Source organism: Lampetra fluviatilis, chromosome 57 (assembly GCF_964198595.1).
Source record: "Lampetra fluviatilis chromosome 57, kcLamFluv1.1, whole genome shotgun sequence".
Classification (NCBI taxonomy): Eukaryota; Metazoa; Chordata; class Hyperoartia; order Petromyzontiformes; family Petromyzontidae; genus Lampetra; species Lampetra fluviatilis.
Genome location: NC_136331.1, coordinates 9,014,386 through 9,033,167, shown reverse-complemented (window position 1 = coordinate 9,033,167; position 18,782 = coordinate 9,014,386). Strand labels below are relative to the sequence as shown.

At 51.6% G+C, this 18,782-nt stretch overlaps 1 protein-coding gene across 7 annotated transcripts; it reads right to left on the bottom strand.

Moving 5' to 3' along the window:
- Positions 1-185: 185 nt before the first annotated feature.
- On the bottom strand, positions 186-16,245 carry TFB1M (transcription factor B1, mitochondrial). 7 transcript variants are annotated; one of them, XM_078880452.1, is made up of 8 exons: positions 16,038-16,245; positions 10,781-11,010; positions 8,473-8,624; positions 6,380-6,488; positions 4,278-4,429; positions 3,200-3,319; positions 2,205-2,332; positions 186-1,388 (listed from the first exon to the last, which is right to left on the bottom strand). In XM_078880452.1, the coding sequence occupies exons 2-8, from the start codon at positions 10,902-10,904 to the stop codon at positions 1,067-1,069; spliced, it is 1,107 nt and encodes a 368-aa protein (XP_078736578.1). In that variant the 5' UTR covers positions 10,905-11,010; positions 16,038-16,245; the 3' UTR covers positions 186-1,066. The 7 variants fall into 7 exon arrangements, 6 of the variants coding, with proteins under 6 accessions (XP_078736578.1, XP_078736583.1, XP_078736577.1 ...); XM_078880457.1 differs by having other exon boundaries at positions 10,781-10,939; XM_078880451.1 differs by having other exon boundaries at positions 16,106-16,245.
- Positions 16,246-18,782: the final 2,537 nt, after the last annotated feature.

Below are 18,782 nucleotides of genomic sequence, written 5' to 3'. Positions count from 1 at the left end.
ACCCTCCTTACGAGGTGTTCAACTGGCCAGGAGGAAGCCCGCTGCAGTGGATGGTGGCGATGGCGCGAACGGGTCGTTGTGCAGGTGGCAACGTGGACTCGCAGGGAACGATCGTGACGGTGACGCCATGGGGAGGCCTTAATCCAGCAGTGAACAGGTCGTGGCTGCCGCTGATGAGGCTTCAATGTTGCCCGTGCAAAACCGCGAGGGCCAGAGAGGAGAGACTCTGGATCGGTGTTGATGTAAATACAGGCTTTAATATCTACATATATGTACAAAACATACACCGATTAAAGCTGATTTTATATTTTTGTCGCGCTGTTGATGTTGGTGATGACAGTGATGATAATGTTGGTGGCTGGTGATGATGGTGGTAGTGGTGTTGATGATGGTGGTCGCGGTGGTGGTGGTGATGGAGAGCGGTAGTGTAGCGGTGAGCGTGCTGCGCTACGAACCCGGCGGCCCGGGTTTGATTTCCGCTCAAGGCCAACACCAGTGATAGCGATTATCTGAACCGGTCCTGGGCATCCCCCTAGGTCGACTCAGCCTCAAATCAGTAGCTGGTGCGTTGTGTAAACATCGCCACCGGGAAAACGGTCGGGCGTGGTGCTGGCCACCCACCTCCTCGTGTGCCGTGGCGGCCTTTTACAGGTGCTACCCGCTGACAGCACTTGCCCCAACAGTCTGTTAAGGCTATACAGGGGATCTTTATCTTTAATGGTGATGATGACCACAATCACCCGACCTGTTCAAATTAAGTTGTCTTCGCCACTGCTGATTCCGTTATTGCAGCTGGTGCCATTACTGCTGCTGCCACCACTGCTGTTGCTGCTGCTGTTGCTATGGCTACTGCTGCTGATGCTATCCGTGTTATTGCTGCTGCTCCTGTTGGAAGCTGCTGCTCCATCTGCTGCTGTTGCTATTGCGATGGCTACTACTGACGCTGCTGCCTGTGATGCTCCTGCTCCTCTTGGAAGCTGCTGCTGGTGTTGTTGTTGCTTCAACTACCGCTGCTGCTGTTGCTGCTTCAACTACTACCACTGTTGTTACCACTCCTGCTGTTGCTTCAACTACTACTGCTGCCACTGTTACCACTGCTGCCGTCATCTGCATCCTTCCTCTTCCTGTCCTCCCCCTCCTCCTCCACTCCTCCCCCCTCCAACCCCCCGCGGCGGCGCGCTAGCGATCGCCGCCGCGCGTCCCGCAGCTCCAGGCGGTAGTCGTAGGCCACAAGCGAGGGACGCTCCAGGCAGAGGGCGGCGTAGGCGCCGCAGAGCCGCCCCACGCTGCGCACGCTCAGCTCCGCGGGCCTCTGCACCGGGCTCACGTCCCCCTCGCGCAGCACGCGCTGGGACAGCGACAGGCGCTCCGCCTGCGGGAACAGCAGCCTGGCGGGGGGACGCGGGGGGGAGGTGGGGAGAGGGAGACCGCAAAGATGGTGGTGGTCACCGCATCGTCGCGTGGCGTTCTCAAGACGCGTTTCTGTGGCAGTCTGGAACGCTCATCTAGGTTGACAAACGAATTTCTTTAGAACTGCTTTTTGAGTTTAGTTTGTCCTTCCCCCACGGCACCTTCAATTAACACGGTTGGCTATGTACGGTGTGAAAAAAATTAATAATACACAGACTCGCAGTCACTCACCTACACACTCACCCATCCTCCGATGATCACGGTTGGCTACGTACGGTGCGAAAGAAGTTCAACATACATAGATGCATAAAAAAAAAGTTACTTATCATTATCGGAGTTAGCCAGACCACCGCTGCCCCTCACGAGACACCACGCAGGCAGTACTTCCTGCCACTCACTCGACGCCACTCACTCGATGCCACGCAGGCAGTACTTCCTGTCTCTCACTCACTCGATGCCACGCAGGCAGTACTTCCTGTCTCTCACTCACTCGATGCCACGCAGGCAGTACTTCCTGTCTCTCACTCGATGCCACGCAGGCAGTACTTCCTGTCTCTCACTCACTCGATGCCACGCAGGCAGTACTTCCTGTCTCTCACTCACTCGATGCCACGCAGGCAGTACTTCCTGTCTCTCACTCGATGCCACGCAGGCAGTACTTCCTGTCTCTCACTCACTTGATGCCACGCAGGCAGTACTTCCTGTCTCTCACTCACTCGATGCCACGCAGGCAGTACTTCCTGTCTCTCACTCACTCGATGCCACGCAGGCAGTACTTCCTGTCTCTCACTCACTCGATGCCACGCAGGCAGTACTTCCTGCGGAACTGGAAGATGTTGCGCACGACCTTCTCCACGAGCGGGAACGGCTGCTGGATGCGCGGGGTCACCAGCGGCTCCAGTGTCACCACCCCCACGTCCACCTGGGGGTGGGGAGTCGGGGGGGCGGCAGAGGAGGTGAGGGGGGGAACCGCCCGTCAGTTCACATGCGGCACGGCGCCAGCGACATCGCTGCTGCTGCTGCTGCTGCTGCTACGAGGGTTCACCTGGGAAGGCCTCTCCGAGCCTCGCTAACCTTCCTTTCACGGCAGGGTCCCTGGCAAGTTTGTCACATTAGCAGGGGGGGGGGGGGGCGATGTTGATGCTGCGCACGTGTGTGTGTGTGTGATCGGGGAAGCGGTGGTGAAGTGGTTGGCGCAATACGCTACAAACCCGGCGACCCGAGTTCGGTTCCCGCTGACGGCCAACACCAGTGGCGATTTTCTGAAATGGTCGATTCAGCCTCAACTGAGTACCTGGTGCGGTGTGTAAACATCGCCAAAGGGGAGGCAAAGGCAGCCGGGCGTGGTGCTGGCCACCCACCTCCTCGTGGGCCGTGGCGGTCTTCATAGGTGATCGCTAACAGCACTTGCCCCAACAGTCTGTTACAGGCTATACGGGGGATCTTTGTTTTTGATCCCTATTCAGGGATTGCCAGGTCATTTTCATAATATTCAGAAAAAAGGGCTTTTGGGTTAGATCGTGAAATGTGTCATTAGCATGCCTCCACCCAACACAGCCAATCAGTGAGAGTTTTTTTTCTCCAAATGGCTCTTCTGTTATTTTGGTTGCGGACCCCTGCTCTAGGATGATGGTGACAACGATGACAACGACAATGATGACGACGTTGACGACAATGATGATGACAATCACGCCGATGATGATGATAATGACTACGATGTTGATGGTGTTGATGTTGACGACGACGACGGCGATGACGGTAAGCAGGAGCTGGGGAGCCAGGGGCTCACCTTGGGCGCGGGGACGAACGCGCTGCCAGGGATGACGAAGCGCAGCTTCACCGAGCTCAGGCTCTGCGCCATCACCGACAGGCGGCAGCGCTGGCTGCTGTGCACGCTCGCCACCAGCCGCTGTGCGCATCACACAAATACAAAGGTACCCCACCGTGTAGCCTCAACAGACTGTCGGGGCAAGTGCAGTTAGCGAGAAGCAGCACCTACGAAGGCCGACACGGCGCACGGAGGGGTGGCCAGCACCGCGCTCGGCCTCCTTCGTCTCCCCGGTGCCGATGTTTACACACCGCGTGCACCAGGTACTCATGAAAGGCCGAGTAGACCTAGGGGAGGCACAGAACCCGTTGAGATATTTGCCAGCGACGGTGGCCGCTGAACGGGAATCGAACTCGGGATCGAACCCACGACCTCCTGCATACCAGGCGAGGTAGTTAACATCTCCTAGACACCGTGGTGATGATGACGAAAGAGGAAAATGCAAACTCCAAATATACAGCAGCAGGTATCGTCAGGGTCGGGATTGAACCCACGACCTCCTGCATACCAGGTGAAGGAGTTAACATCTCCTAGTCACCGCGGCCGCCCCCCCACCACCCCATGCAAATTGGAGACGGTCACATGGACGATGAAGGAAGGCAAGTGGGCTTGGACAAGAAGCCATCACGGTGAGAAGGGGATGATGGCCGATGGGCGGCACTGTTGCGGGAACGGCAGCCCAAGGAGAAGCAAACGCTCCCCAGAGGACAGCGTGGAATTCGCGCAGACTCTAGACATTGCCAAACGCTGAATAAACACAACTAAACAAATGTCCCCATTCCCATGTCAGACGTACACCTCCCCCTGACCCTCATAACGCCCCACGGAAGGCATCCGCGGACCTCGCAGAACTTACAGGCTGCACGCCGGCTAACATAGAAGCATACGTGTTGCAACTATGAAGCCCGCGATGCGTTTGTGACGGGCTTGCGAGTTGTTTCGTTGACGTAAAAATAAATACAATAAAAAACATACAATAAAATAAATACCATTAAAAAACAATAAAAAACAAGTCGCACAGAACCAGGGAGCTCCCCACCTCGGCCACCTCTTTCTGGAAGGTGAGCGTGAGTCGGGTCCTGCCGTAGGAGAAGGGCCCGCTGCGATTGGCCATGCACTCGAGCCAATCGATGACGAGCGCGGTGGAGACGCTGAAGGGCAGGTTGCCGATGATGTGGATGTTGGGAGGATCTGGGAAAAGTCGGAGGATCGGAATCTTTTTCTCTTGGCCGGGAGGAGGAGCAGGGAATGTCCTCGTGAGCTACGGAAGCTCTCCATGGGGTCAGCGAGTTTGCAACAACCGACAATGCAAAACAAACACGATAGGAGTGGAAGGTATAGGAAAGGTAAGCGAGTCACTCAAAAAATATATATGCAAATTAAACGAAACTTTTATTTTCCAGGAATATAATCTGAACACACGATTCTAATGGAGGAGTGGGGGGATTCTAAGTCCCTCGGGGAATCAAAGTTTGAGGATTTAAAAGTTTGAGGATTTAAAAGAAAGCTGTCTCTGGTGTGGACCAATCAGTTTCAAAGACAGTGCATCATATATTATCGGAGCATGTTTTGTGTTTGCATGATCACCACAAGTCCTGCGTGTGGTTAATCCAGACAGGATTCCGTGAATAAGGATTCTGTTTGGTGTTTTAACATTTCAGCGCCTGTTTTATTGCCAGAAAGGGGTACAACCTATTGTTAAAAAGGATTCAAAGAGTCGAACGGATCGAGTTGCCCGGCTAACATTTTGGCCGAGCAAAGTCAGAGGAGCAGAACCTCTCTCTAGGCCCGGGAGGAGGACGGAATCTCCTGATGAGCGATGACGCTCTTTGTTTTTCATCACGGATGTCAAGCAAGGGGGCACACGGGGGGGTCGGAACGTTAAAAACAATACAGCGCGCTAGAAGTGCAACATATTATAAACGGCAAAGCGAGTGACTCGAATATGTAGAAAGTATACGAGGTGCAAATTGCACGATACATTCCTGCCGATTTGTCAAAGCATGGGCAAGGCAGCCGAACAACAACAACAGACCCACACCACACAGTAGTCCCTGAATGAAATAGCACATTAAGCTTTACCTATCGATACGGGGGCAAGGATTAAAGTTAGAAATCACATTTGCAAGTTGCTGCTCAAACTAATTTTGTTATTTTACCAGGTAAGGCCCACTGAGCTACATGGCTTTTTCAGATGCCACCTGGCTATCACAAATGATAGCTCAACGAAGTGGCTTATCACGTTGACATCTATAGCAGCCAAATACTCTAAACGCGTGTAAATTCTAAATGAGGGAAAAACTGCCGGAACCGGAGAAAAATCCACGCAACCACGGGGAGAGAGACGCAGCAGGCGTCAGGGTCGGGATCGAATCCACGAGGGAGGTAACATCTCCTAGCCACTGAGACGCCCAAGTCAAGAGTGCAGCACAAGAGAAAGGGGGGAGAGAGGGGGGGGGGGGGGGTGAGGGGGGGGGGGGAGAAAGGGGGGGGTGAGAGAGGGGGGTGAGAGAGGGGGGAGAGAGTGGGGAGAGAGGGAGGAAGAGAGAGGGAGGGAGATGGGTAGAAGAGAGAGGGAAGCCGTCTTCACATCTCGTGTGCCCCCGCCACCACCACCACCCTCGCCCACTTCTGTCCCCCACCCCCACCATCGAAGAAGCTCCGTTTTGTGTTTCATGCCGAAGCCTCATTCACACCGAATAATCTGTCACTGCTGCTGTGCACGGCACGCACTCGACCACGGTTGGACTCCCGCTGCTGCTGCTGCCACGTGGGGTGGAGCGCCCAGCTCCCACCTCACTGCTTCACCGCAGAGGATTCAGAGTGAAGCGGCAGCAGCAGTCGGGGTGATGACTGATGATCCAGCACTGATTCACTCCACTCGCTCGCTCACCGGTGGTCAGTCGCCTCCCAATCACTCTTATAGCGCTACTACCATGCTACTACCATGCTACTACCATGGCTACTGTTCCTGTTAACTTTGCTCACCAGCGAGCCCGACTGCCACGTGGTGTACCTGCTGCTTCCCGTGTCTCCCCGTTCCTTCCCGTGTCTCCCCATGTCTCCCCGTTCCTTCCTGTGTCTCTTTCCCCCCCTGACTCGTCTCCTTCCGTTTCTCCCGCGGTCCCCGTGTCGTCTCACCCTCATCCCATTTGCGTCTCAGGGACTCTGGGAAGGAGTTGTCCAGGGGGTATGTGAGGATGTCCCCCAACACCACCTCCATCCGCCCGGGAGCCGCCTCCGACAGCAGCTGAGGGGAGGAAACACGCGGAGGAAACACACACGGGAGAAACACACGGGGGGGAAAGCGGTACACGGCAACAGCGCCGACGATCAGCAAGCGAGGCGAGGCACAGCAGCAGCCGGTCACGGCCAACGTGGATGACGATGTATGTCTGTGTGCACGTTGAACTTCGATTCACACCGCTAATTGGAGGTGCGGGGGGAAGGACAACAAACTAAACACTTAAAGCAGTTAAAAAAAGAGTTTTCAATCTAGATGATGATGATGTAAAAGTGCAAAGCTCCAGTGGCTTCCCAATATCGGAAGGAAGAGCGTTCCTGAGGCCGCAGAAGTGCATCTGAAAGCGCGCGACGCGGTCACCGTCTTTGTACATGTACGTATGTTGAACCAACCGTGCTAATCTGAGGATGGGTGTGTGGGTAAGTGACTATGTAAGCACGGTTGGTTCCGTACACACATTCACCCATCCTGCGATTATCACGGTTGGCTACGTACGGTGCGAAAAAAGTTCAACACACATACCAAACCAGAGCTCCTGACCCCAGAGGTTCAAGCCCTGGGTCTGGGTGTCTGTACGTCTCAATGGTTTTGTCAGGGAGAATCGTTTTGAGCCATAGGTCTGGGTGTCTCTCTATAAGGAGGTTCATTTCTTCAGAACTGCTTTTTGTGTTTAGTTTGTTGTCTTTTCCAAGCACCTCCGATTAGCACGGTTGACTACGTACGGTGCAAAATAAGTTAAACGTACATACATAGACTCACATAGTCACTCACCCACTCACATAGTCACTCACCCACACACTCGCCCATCCTCCGATTAGCACGGCTGGCTACGTACGGTGCGAAAGAAGCCCAACGTACATTTACTAATATCAACTATTTTACTTTACCAAGTAAGGCCCACTGAGCTAAATAGATTTTTCAGAAGCAAACTGGCCACAAATGATAGCTCAACAAAATGGCTTATGTGGACATTTAAAGCAGCCAAATACTCTAAAAGCATGTTTCTAAATGTGGAGGGAAAAACCAGCAGACCTGGAGAAATATCCACGCAACCAAGGGGAGAGAGAGAGACACGCAAACTCCAAATATACAGCAGGCATCATGGTCGGGATCGAACCCTCGACCTCCTGCATACCAGGCGAGGGAGTCAACATCTCATGTCGGAGTGACTGTGGCCCTGATAAACACCGCCCCCTGCTGCAAACACTTGGGCAGTAACCCCCCTCTCCCCAACCCCCACCCACCGACATAAGCAAACCTATCAACCCCTTATCAATGCCCGCCTTGTTACAGGCCAACTCAGACCTGATTGGTCACCCCATGCCACTTATTCATCTCAACGTTCATCCTACAAAGTCCCATCACGAGGGAGAACCACAAACACACAAACAAAAACATTTTTGTTGCCCGTATTGAAACGGCTGTACGCCATATGGACGTGAAAACTCAACTTCCCTGTACAAGAATACGGGGTAAACTGTATGGGTTGACAGGTATGCTATATCTATGTATCTCTATGGGTCTCTATGTATCTCTATTGGTCTCTATGTATCTCTGTGGGTCTCGATGTATCTCTGTGGGTCTCCATTTACTCAATTTCCCTGTACAAGAATACAGGGTAAACCGTACGGGTTGACACGGTACGCATAAGAGTCTTGAGACTCTCCCAGGTCACAGTTCTACGTTCGCCGCACTGCCCGTGAGCCTGCCAGGTTTTTTTTGGGTTAGATCGCGTAAATATATAAATGTGTCGTTAAATCCGCCACCACCTGACACGGACAATTAGTAAGGTTTGTCACGTGAACAGAACATGCCAATTGGTTAAGAGTACAGCACACCAGTAGTGTGTTGGAGAGCAAAGCCACAACTTTTACAATCTGAGCACGACGTTTCGCGCCGCTTCTTGGTCAACAGCTCCACTCGTCGCCGACTCCCATCCCTGCGCAATCCATCGCCCCGCCCTTCCCCACGCCCCCAGCGGCTCGCTCACCCGCAGGCTGGGCAGGAAGCGAGGGTCCTTCTCGATGGCCAGGACGCGGGCGGCGCCACGCTCCAGGATGGCGCGGGTGAGGCTGCCCGGGCCGGGACCCACCTCGCACACGTAGGCGTCGCGCAGCGAGCCCGACTGCCGCACGATCTTGTCTGTTGTTGAGCGGCAGCGGCGGCAGCAGTGGCCGCAGCAATCGCAGCAGCAGCAGCAGACACAGCAACAGCAGTCACAGCAGCAGCAGTAGACAGAGCAGTAGCAGAGGCAGAAACAGCAGCAGCAAATCAGCAGCAGTAGCAGCAGCAGAAAGAGCAGCAGTAGCAGCAGCAGCAGTCACAGCAGCAGCAGGAGCAGCAGGCACACCACGATGTCAGCACAGCATTTGTGCCACGCAAGAGAATAATAGTAATCATTATTTAAATGTAAACAGTCGTTCACGCCAATCACAGATCAAAACACCGCAGCAGAAATTGTAATAAACTGTTTTGGCATGGAGGCGCGGAAAAGCAGATGGGCGAGTGAGCGAAAAGGGAGCCAGAACTGGCGCCAACAACTGCCCAAGCTCTGTCGTCCTATCTCGTCGGCCTTTTGTCCATCTAGGTCAGGGGTCGGCAACCTGCGGCTCCGCGGCCGCATGCGGCTCTTTAAGTGACCGGCTTCGTGACCGTTATTTATTAAGAACCTCCGGCTTCTATTCACCACGGTGCATTGCGGCTCTTGAAATATTTAGGGTTTTTTTTACCGAATTCTAATTAAAAATAAACACCTTTAAAAAATATTTTTTTTAAACAACTATTTTATTAACAACTTCGTTTAACTCACGGTCGAGAAGTACGTTAATGGCGCCTGAGACACACGGCGCCTGCTTTTTGTGCGAGCTGATTCCACAGTTGAGGGACCGCGGCGTTTTTGACCAACACAAATATATATAAAAATAATAAGGCATCCATACAAAATGTAAATTGCTTTAAAGTAGCGAATTAATTTAATTGATGCCGATTTTTATACAGGCATCCATTGTCACCGGATCTGAGTACGTGTGCAAAATGTGGAATTGATTGGACAACGGGAAGTGGACAAAATTTTTATTACAAGATTTGACCACGACAAACAGAGGAATCAAGTTAAGTAAAACCGTTGAAAAACGCCTCTTCTTGTTGTTTTGGTTGCTGACCCCCACTCCACCCGGGGCTGGGGTGCACGTTGAGGCACGGGGGGGAGTGGGGAAACACACGCAGACCGGAACCGCTCGCCACGATAAACGCAGCGGCCATGTTTGGCAAAAACGTTGTTGAAATGGCGATTATCGCAGCTCATTTTGGTGTTACATTAAGCAGATTATTTACAGAAATGTAATCTCCCTCATATTAAATCACGCATGAACACTTACCTACCCATGAGCAAACACAGTAAACTCCTAATTTCATTGTCCAAACATATACATTTAACCAGACACACAGATTGACCCACCCACTCACCCACTCCCACAATCACTCACCCACTCCCACAATCACTCACCCACTCACCCACTTACCCAATCACACAATCAACCAATCACTCACTCCCCCAATTACTCAACCACCCAATCACACAATCACCTAATCACCCACTCACCCAATTACTCACCCACTTACTCAACCACACAATCACCCACTCACACACTCAGTCACCCACTCACACAATCATCCACTTACTCACCCACTCACCCACTTACTCACCCACCTACTCATACAATCACCCACTCATTCACTCACACAATCACCCACTCACTCACACAATGACCCACTCACCCAATCACCCACTCACACACTCAGTCACCCACTCACACACTCAGTCACCCACTCACACACTCAGTCACCTACTCACACAATCACCCACTCACACAATCACCCACTCACACAATCACCCACTCACCCACTTACTCATCCACTCACACAATTACCCACTTTCCCAACCTACTCATACAATCACCCACTCATTCACTCAGTCACCCACTCACCCACTCACACAATCACCCACTCACACAATCACCCACTCACACAATCACCCAGTCACTCGCACAATCATCCACTCACCCACTTACTCACCCACCCACCCACTCACACAATTACCAACTCGCCCAACCTACTCACACAATCACCCACTCACCCAATCACACAATCACTCACTCACTCACCCACTCACACAATCATCCACTTACCCAATTACTCATCCACCCAATTACGCATCCACCCACTCACTCACTCACACAATTGGTCCCTGTCCGTGTTTAACCCCCTTCTCGGTGGGGGGGGGGGGAAGAGTCGCGTACCGGACAGGCGCTGGTTGAGCAGGAAGTTCTGCGAGAGCTGCTTCTGCGCGCGCAGGTTGTACACGCGGATGATCTCGCCGATGGTGGGCAGCGGCGGTAGGCGCAGGCCGGCGCTGGCTGCCATCGCGTCGCTGGCTCGCAACGTTCCCCGCACGCGACCTGTCCAGATGACGGCCACGGAAGCACCGCGCTCGTCAAACGCGAGCGAGGCCCGGTGCTGCTGGTCTCGTCTGTAGGGGGGGGGGGGGGGGGGGTCACGGGTGGCTCTCTTAGAGACGACCCAAGGGCGGGGGAGGCGAACTCGAGCGTGAAGCTGCGGTGCCCCTGTGGGACTTGAACCCGGTCAAAAAACGAAACCGTGCCGAAGCAAGGGTCATTGCACCAAAGCGCGGAGACACAAGCCGCAGTTGAAAGGAATATTTCGTAAGTGGAAATGTGTTTTTTCCCCTCGCTTCTTTACTGTTAGTTTAACATGCAGGCTTTCGCGACAAATATTATCCATAAGAGGTTTTTGGGTTACAGCGCGCAATTATAAATGTGTAATTAAACCCACGTAATAGGCTTTCGCGACCAATATTACCCAAGAGGTTTTTTTGGAGGGTGAGATCGCGTAAGTATATAAATGTGGTCGTTAAATCTGCCACCACCCCGACACAGCGAGTCAGTAATGTTTGTCACGTAAACAGAACGTGCACAATTAGTTACTAGTTCAGCACTAACCGGTTGTGTGTTGGAGAGTAAACCCACTACAACATTTACAATTCGACGTTTTGCCGATCATTACAACAACCAGTTTCGTCAGGCTCTACTGCTAGTCAAACACTTCTGGGGACAAACGTGCCCTGTTGGAAAGCGTGAACGGAATCCATGCATGGTGCGTGATTTCCCCCCACCCCAACTCGTTTTTTCAATAACGGCCGACACTCAGATTTTGTGTCTCCCAGCTCAAACGAGCCACGGGCAATGCCGACCCAAGGGAGTTGAAATTCCACATTCCTATGGCAGGGAAAGGAGAGCAGAAAGAGAGATGATAATCAAAAATTATACGCATAAATCACCTTTCATCAAGCATGTCTAAGCGCTGTAGAAGACACAGCAGCAGACACTCGGCATGACAGCGACTCAAAAAACTAAACACAATGACGTGGCAAGATAATAAAATGAATGCTCAAAGCCGTTTGCCGAATTCAACTAAACGTTGACGAAATAGAAGTGTGCAGATGCATTTTAAGGCGTGTGTTTAAAAATGGCTACAGACTGAGAGATCCTGAGATGTCATGGGGGAGAGTTCCAGAGTCTGCGGGCTGCGACACAACGAACAGCTCGGTCGCCCAGAGACTGAAGCCTCTATGACCTGGGACCGCAGAGAAGATCTGCATCCCCGGATCTTAAGAGGCCTTCACAGGGGGACCTGTGGGTGAAGATACCACTACAGGGGTTGAACCCAAGTCCTCGGAGGTCGTTTGCTGGATCGGTGGAAGCAAGTCTGGACTGCGGCCAACGTCAAAAGTAAACATCTCACACAGGACCCGACCATCGAACCTCCGGGTTTCAACCTACCACGCCGCAAATGGTCGACCATCAACCGAATCGGGGACAGGGCATGCGACCGATGCGGCTACCCGGTGCCACAAATGGCGCCATCAAAGAATCGGCGGTATGTGCGTAGTTCAGCCACAAATCCCAAACCATCGACCGCCACATCGTAAACACTCCGCCGCTGGCTGCTGTCTTCACTCCTTTAACCGGGGAAGGGACAAAATCCACTCTGCTTCTGAACAGACACCTGAGTGGAGATAACATCTAAAATTGCATCCTTAATCTGCTGCTATTAAATCTGTACGACAGAGGAAGACATGGCCATTATGACCCACCGTGAAAAAAGAACAAGAGGGTGGCCACAGAGCAGCGGGGCTCTGTGTAGGTGGGTAGGAGGGGGCACAGCAGCAGCATTGGTCCCTGCCTTCACCAATCCAGTGTCTTCCCGCACAGCCATTCTCAACCCCGCAAGAGACACGCGCGCCCGTGCACACCGACGCAGAGGTCGAACCCAGGCCCTCATACCTTGCCGGCACATGTTGCCCTGACACGGGGTCACGGCCCTGACACGGGCGGTCTAGCTGCGTCGGGTTTAGCTCAGTCGGCGTTTAAATTTAACCAATATTTCTTCTTCTCATTCTCAATACCAGGTCATCCCTGTCTCGGCATGGCTGCGACCAGCTCCACTCCGCAACGTGCCGTTTAGGGAGTTCATTTCATCATCACCGCCGTCGTCATTATCATGGTGGTGGCGGTGGTGTCATAGCATTCTTACCCACTTGACCCGTATCGGGTAAACCAGCGCCCCCCCTCTCCGTCTCGATGTCGCGTGAGCGAGCGGTGACCAGAACAACCGACAGGAAATATTTCTGGACGCTTGCTTCTTTCAAGTTCTTGGCAGCTTCTAATTTAAAGCGGATCCACCAGCACATTCTTGGACCTCTGGGCTCATTCCACAACTACCCTTTTCAACCAAAGAGGAATGCTTGCTCGGTCGTAAAGCAGCCAGCTCCATTGATGATCCAGCACTTACCAATTCGCTCCAGTAGCCCGCTCACTGGCAGTCAGTCGGCCTCCTTATCACTCTGCTATCGCTACTGTCTTGATTTTACTGTTTCCACGAACTTCCAGTCATTGGTTCCTCCACCCGTATTGAGGACACGGTCTCTGCCAGACACTCACTGTTTTAGGTCATCCACCACAAGGTGTTCAACCACCACCCTGGGTTTACAAGATTTCATAAAAGTGTAAAAGTATAACGCAAAGAACAAAGATGTACAAAAATTTGCCACAAAATTTGGAATGTGACACGCAACACTCAGTGGGGGAAATAATAATGAATATATATAAAATAGGATCCAAAAATATCTATTTATATATTTTAAAGTATGGAATGCACCTCGAATGTGCGTTGTCATCCTAACTGGACACATGGTTAAAAAAAAAATAACCTGCCGGTAGAAAGGAAAGCAATGTTTGCAATTGTTAAATGAAAGACATTGTTCACTTGATAAAAGCCATTGGCCAAAATGTAACTGATTTTATAAAAAATACATTTCTTTTCCCATTTTACGGCAGTTATTGACGAGCGTGTTGATCTTTTGTTCGTTGTGCTCGTGCAGTACTGGCAACGCAGTATCGCGCGTGTTTTCCAAATCTTCGATTTGCACTGCAGGAGGGATCCGTGGAGCTACAAAGCGATGTTGTTGCATGTCCAGCATGGGCGCCGACGGCCGGGAGAGCAACTCACGTTGTTAAAATGGGCCACTCAGGTCAGAGACCAGGAATTGACAACTGTCACGTGGGATAATCGAGCCGATTTTTGTTCAGTTGATGACATATTAAGGATAGCAACTTCTGTGAATTTTTTTTTACTTTATAGCTCATCAGATTCCTCCTGCAGTATAAATGAATAGATTACTATCAACTCGCCCTCTACGACAGATAAAAGTTTTCTAACTGTTCAGAGATGACACCGCCTTCCCTTCCATACCTGTCAACCCCTAATCAGCGCCCTACCTCATTACAGACCAATTCAGACTTTATTGGTCACCCCGTGCTCCTTATAAATCCCAACGTTCATCCTACAAAGTCCCATCACAAGGGAGAAACACAAACAAATAGACACAAACTAGCTGTTGATGCCCGTATTGAAACGGCTGTTTGCCGTATGGATTTGAAAACTAAATTTCCCTGTACAAGGATACGGGGTAAACCATATGGGTTGACAGGTATGCTGATGGGACACGTGTCAAATCCGGTTGAGAGTGTTGCCTTTGTTGAACCCAAAGCTGCTGTAATTATGCACTCCCTTGGGGCCGATGAGCTGTGTTAGGCTATACACTACTTAACATCTGAACACCTTTTTTATTGCCAGAAAGGATATGAACGATTATTTGATACTGGCAAGAAGGTCCCATTTTGTAGCCGCTCACCCCGAGCTATAAATGCCCCGATAGTGCAGTGTCTTCGTGCTGTTCGCCGTTGGCGTTCTCTGGTCTGACATTGGTGAGACAAGGCCATAAAGAAGGCTGCTGTCTCTGTTCTGACTCTTGATTACTGTCAACTCACCCTCTACGACAGAAAACATTTCCAGCTGTTCAGAGATAACCCCGCCTTCTCTTCCAAACCTGTCAACCCTTTATCAGCGCCCTACCTCATTACACACAAATTCAGACCTTATTGGTCACCCCGTGCCCCTTATAAAACTCAACGTTCATCCGACAAAGTCCCATCACGAGGGAGAAACACAAAGAAATGCTTTTTGCCCGGATTGAAACGGCTGTACCTCGTATGGACCTGAAAACTAAATTACCCGTACAAGAATACGGAGTAAACCGTATGGGTTGACAGGTACGACGACTCCCCTGACTGATACAAACTACGGCCCAATATATTTACAGTTCTGCTTCCAAATCAACGAGCTTTGATTTGCCCAGAGCGCGCGTGTTTACGCGGATAGAGCAAGCACCACGCCCGGGCCACCTTTGTCTCCCCAGTGGCGATATTTTTATGCATCGCGCCAGGTAGACATTTGAGGCCGAGTCGACCTAGGGGAGGAGGCCCAGGATCCGGTTCAGGTTATCGTCACCGGTGTTGGCCGTGAGCGGGAAATCGAACTGGGGTCGCCAGGTCCTGTAGCGCGGCGCGCTGACCGCTGCGCCCCCCCCCCCCCCCCATTCTGCACCCCCCCCATTCTGCACCCCCCCCCCCACTCTGCACCCCCCCCCCCACTCTGCACCCCCCCCCCCACTCTGCACCCCCCCCCCCACTCTGCACCCCCCCCCCCCCACTCTGCACCCCCCCCCACTCTGCACCACCCCCCCCCACTCTGCACCACACTACCGCACTGTACACTTCAACGCGTGGCGTCGCCAGCAACGCGCTCGTGAATGGGGCACCCCCCACACCGCCCCCACCCCCACATCACCACCCCCACATCACCACCCTCACATCACCACCCCCACATCACCACCCCCACATCACCACCCCCACATCACCGCCACTACCCCCACTACACCGCCCCCATCACCGCCACTACCCCCACACCACCACCCCCACATCACCGCCACTACCCCCACACCCCCACCACACCGCCCCCATCACCGCCGCTACCCCCACACCACCACCTCCACACCACTTACTGTCAAAACAAAACTTCCATGTCGGCGTTCCCTTCAAATCGTCTAACTCGCTCGTTCGTCCGTTCGCCACTCACAAGGCTCCCGCCGTATCTGTAACCGAGTTGGAGTCCAGGCGCCCCCAACCCCCCTTGCTTCAACCCACCGTAGTAGCCACCACGTGCGTCAACCTCGCGGCCCTCTCAGCGCTGGCGGGACGGGGTCGCGTGCTTGACAATCCGGCGGCGTCCACCAACCCAACCACCACAACTTCCAATCGAACACTCGGTAGCTGGGGGCCGCTCTGATTGGTTGCTGTGGCGTCACGTGCCACATCGTGAAAAGGCTCCACCCCTTTACAAAGATGTACGCTGTGGGCCGTCGCCATCTTTGTAAGGGAAACTCAAGCCAATCGAAATGTGTTTTTTTAAGTTTATAACCCCGAGTAAATAACCCACGGTTGCTATGAGATGTTAACTACCTCGCCTGGTATACAGGAGGTTCGTCGGTTGGATCCCTGACTCTGATCGCCTGTTGTATACAGTACATTGTTTAAAGTCTCTCCCTTACAAAGATGTACGCTCGTGGACCGTCGCCATCTTTGCATAGGAACTCTAAAGGCAATAGAAATATTTTGTTTTTAAGTTTATAACCCCGAGTAAATAACCCACGGTGCATAGGAGATGTTAACTACGTCTCCTGGTATACAGGAGGGCGTGAGTTCGATCCCGACCATGACGCCTGCTGCTGTATATTTCCGGGCCCTCTGGTTTTTCCTCCCCAAATTTGGAGTCAAAGTCACCACGCGTTTCGAGTTGTTTGGCTGCTTCTATAAATGTCCACTCGACGATGAGAGCCCGAACTTCGTTGAGCTTCTCATTTGTGACAGCCACGTCGCTTCTCCAACAACAACAAAGAGCTACATAGCCCAGGTGTGCCTTACCTGGGTAAAATAAAAAAAAGTTCAGTTTGTTTGAGATTTACAGATCTTTTGTCAGCGATGACTCGGGCCAGCAGACAACCAAGTGTTACGAATTAATAAATATGACACACACACAAATATGATAACAATGAGCTCACAAAACAATGACGTCAACTCGCAATTGTATTGTTTCTCAAGTGGTGTCCATTCCGCTGCGACGCAGCAGGCATTTTTCGAGTTTATAATTTGCAAGACTTGAGTCGACCTTGGTTGTTAGCGGGAAAACTTCACGTTGTGACGGCGAGAGCGAAAGTAATTAGGAGTGTACAGCACCCATAATACAGGTTTTTTGTTTGGGTGAGATCGCGTTAATATATATAGTGTCGTTAAACCCGCCACCACCCGACACAGCCACTTAGTAAGGTTTGTCACGTAAACAGAACGTGTCAATTAGTTACTCGTAGAGCAGCACACTGGCCATGTGTTGGAGCGCAAAGCCACAAACATTTACCATCTGAGTCGGACGTTTCGCCAGCCTGATGAAGCTAGTTGTAATTACTAGCGAAACGTCGTACTCAGATCGTAAATGTCGTGCCTTGGCTCTCCAACACACCGGTGTGTTGCTGTACTAGTGACGAATTGGCACGTTCTGTTTACGTGACAACCCTTACTAAGTGGCTCCGTCGGGTGGTGGCGGGTTTAACGACACATTGAGATCTTCTTGGTTCTTTCGGTAAAGTCACGTAGAAGGGAAGTATTATTTTATTACTTCCCTTCTACGTGACTTTACCGAAAGAACCAAGAAGATGAATCCCTGCAGTCACGAAAGCTTTAAATCGACACATTGAGATTTACGCGATCTAACCCCCCAAGAAACTTTTATCTTGGATGATATTGGTCACAAAAGCCGACCGTGTTGCATTCATTGCTAACAGACGCAGTGTCTTCTCATCTAAATTGTTAATATGGTAACGTTGGACGTTCCCAGCCTATTACAATGTGAACATAGGAAAGCAAGACGGATCCGTCTCTCCACATGAAAAACAAAAGTAGATAATGAAAAAATAAGAATATGTTCTACCGTTTCTGGCAACGAAGAAGGTGGTAAGACGTTCAAACACCAAATATAAACCTTTTGCAGGCAATCAAGTGACTGCCTAAACCACACACAGGACTTGTGGTGAACACGCCAACACAAACACGCTCTGATAATCATGTTGTGTATTGTCTTTGAAACTGATCGCCCTACACCAGAAACAGCAGCAGCCTTCTTTACGGCCAAGTCTCACTATCAGTGTCAGAACGAGAACGCCAAAGGCGAACAGCACAACGACACTGCACTAGCAGGGCAGTTACAGCTCGGGGTGAGCAGCTACAAAATGGGACCTTCTTGCCAGTATCAAATCATCGTGTTTATCCTTTCTGGCAATAAAAAAGGTGTTCAGATGTTAAGTAGTGTATAGCCGAACACAGCTCATCGGCCCCAAGGAAGTGCATAATTACAGCAGCATTGGGTTCAACAAAGCAACACTCTGGACCCGATTTGACACGTGGCTCATCAGCACACCTGTCAACCCACACGGCTTAGCCCGTATTCTTGTGCAGGGAAATTTAGTTTTCAGGTCCATACGACATACAGCCGTTTCAATAGGGCAACAACCAAAATGTGTTGTCTGTTTGTTTGTGTTTCTCCCTTGTGATGGGACTTTGTAGGATGAACGTTGATATGTATAATGGGCACGGGGGTGACCAATAAAGTCTGAATTGGTCTGTAATGACGAAGGCAAGAAGGGGTTGTCAGGTATGGAGCACGAGCAGACGGGGATATCTCTGAACAGCTGCAATTTGTAGAGGGCGAGTTGACAGTAATCAGTGAGAATATTGATTTATACTGCAGGAGGAATCCGATGAGCTATAAAGC

Bases quoted from the DNA above. Each gene is read 5' to 3' on its own strand.
- TFB1M (XM_078880452.1), bottom strand. From the start codon at position 10,904: ATGGCAGCCAGCGCCGGCCTGCGCCTACCGCCGCTGCCCACCATCGGC. The intron at 6,489-8,472 runs GTGAGCGAGCCG...TCCTCCCCTCAG, and splicing joins GCTTCCTGCCCAGCCTGCGG to CTGCTGTCGGAGGCGGCTCC. The intron at 2,333-3,199 runs GTGAGCCCCTGG...CCCCACCCCCAG, and splicing joins CGTTCGTCCCCGCGCCCAAG to GTGGACGTGGGGGTGGTGAC.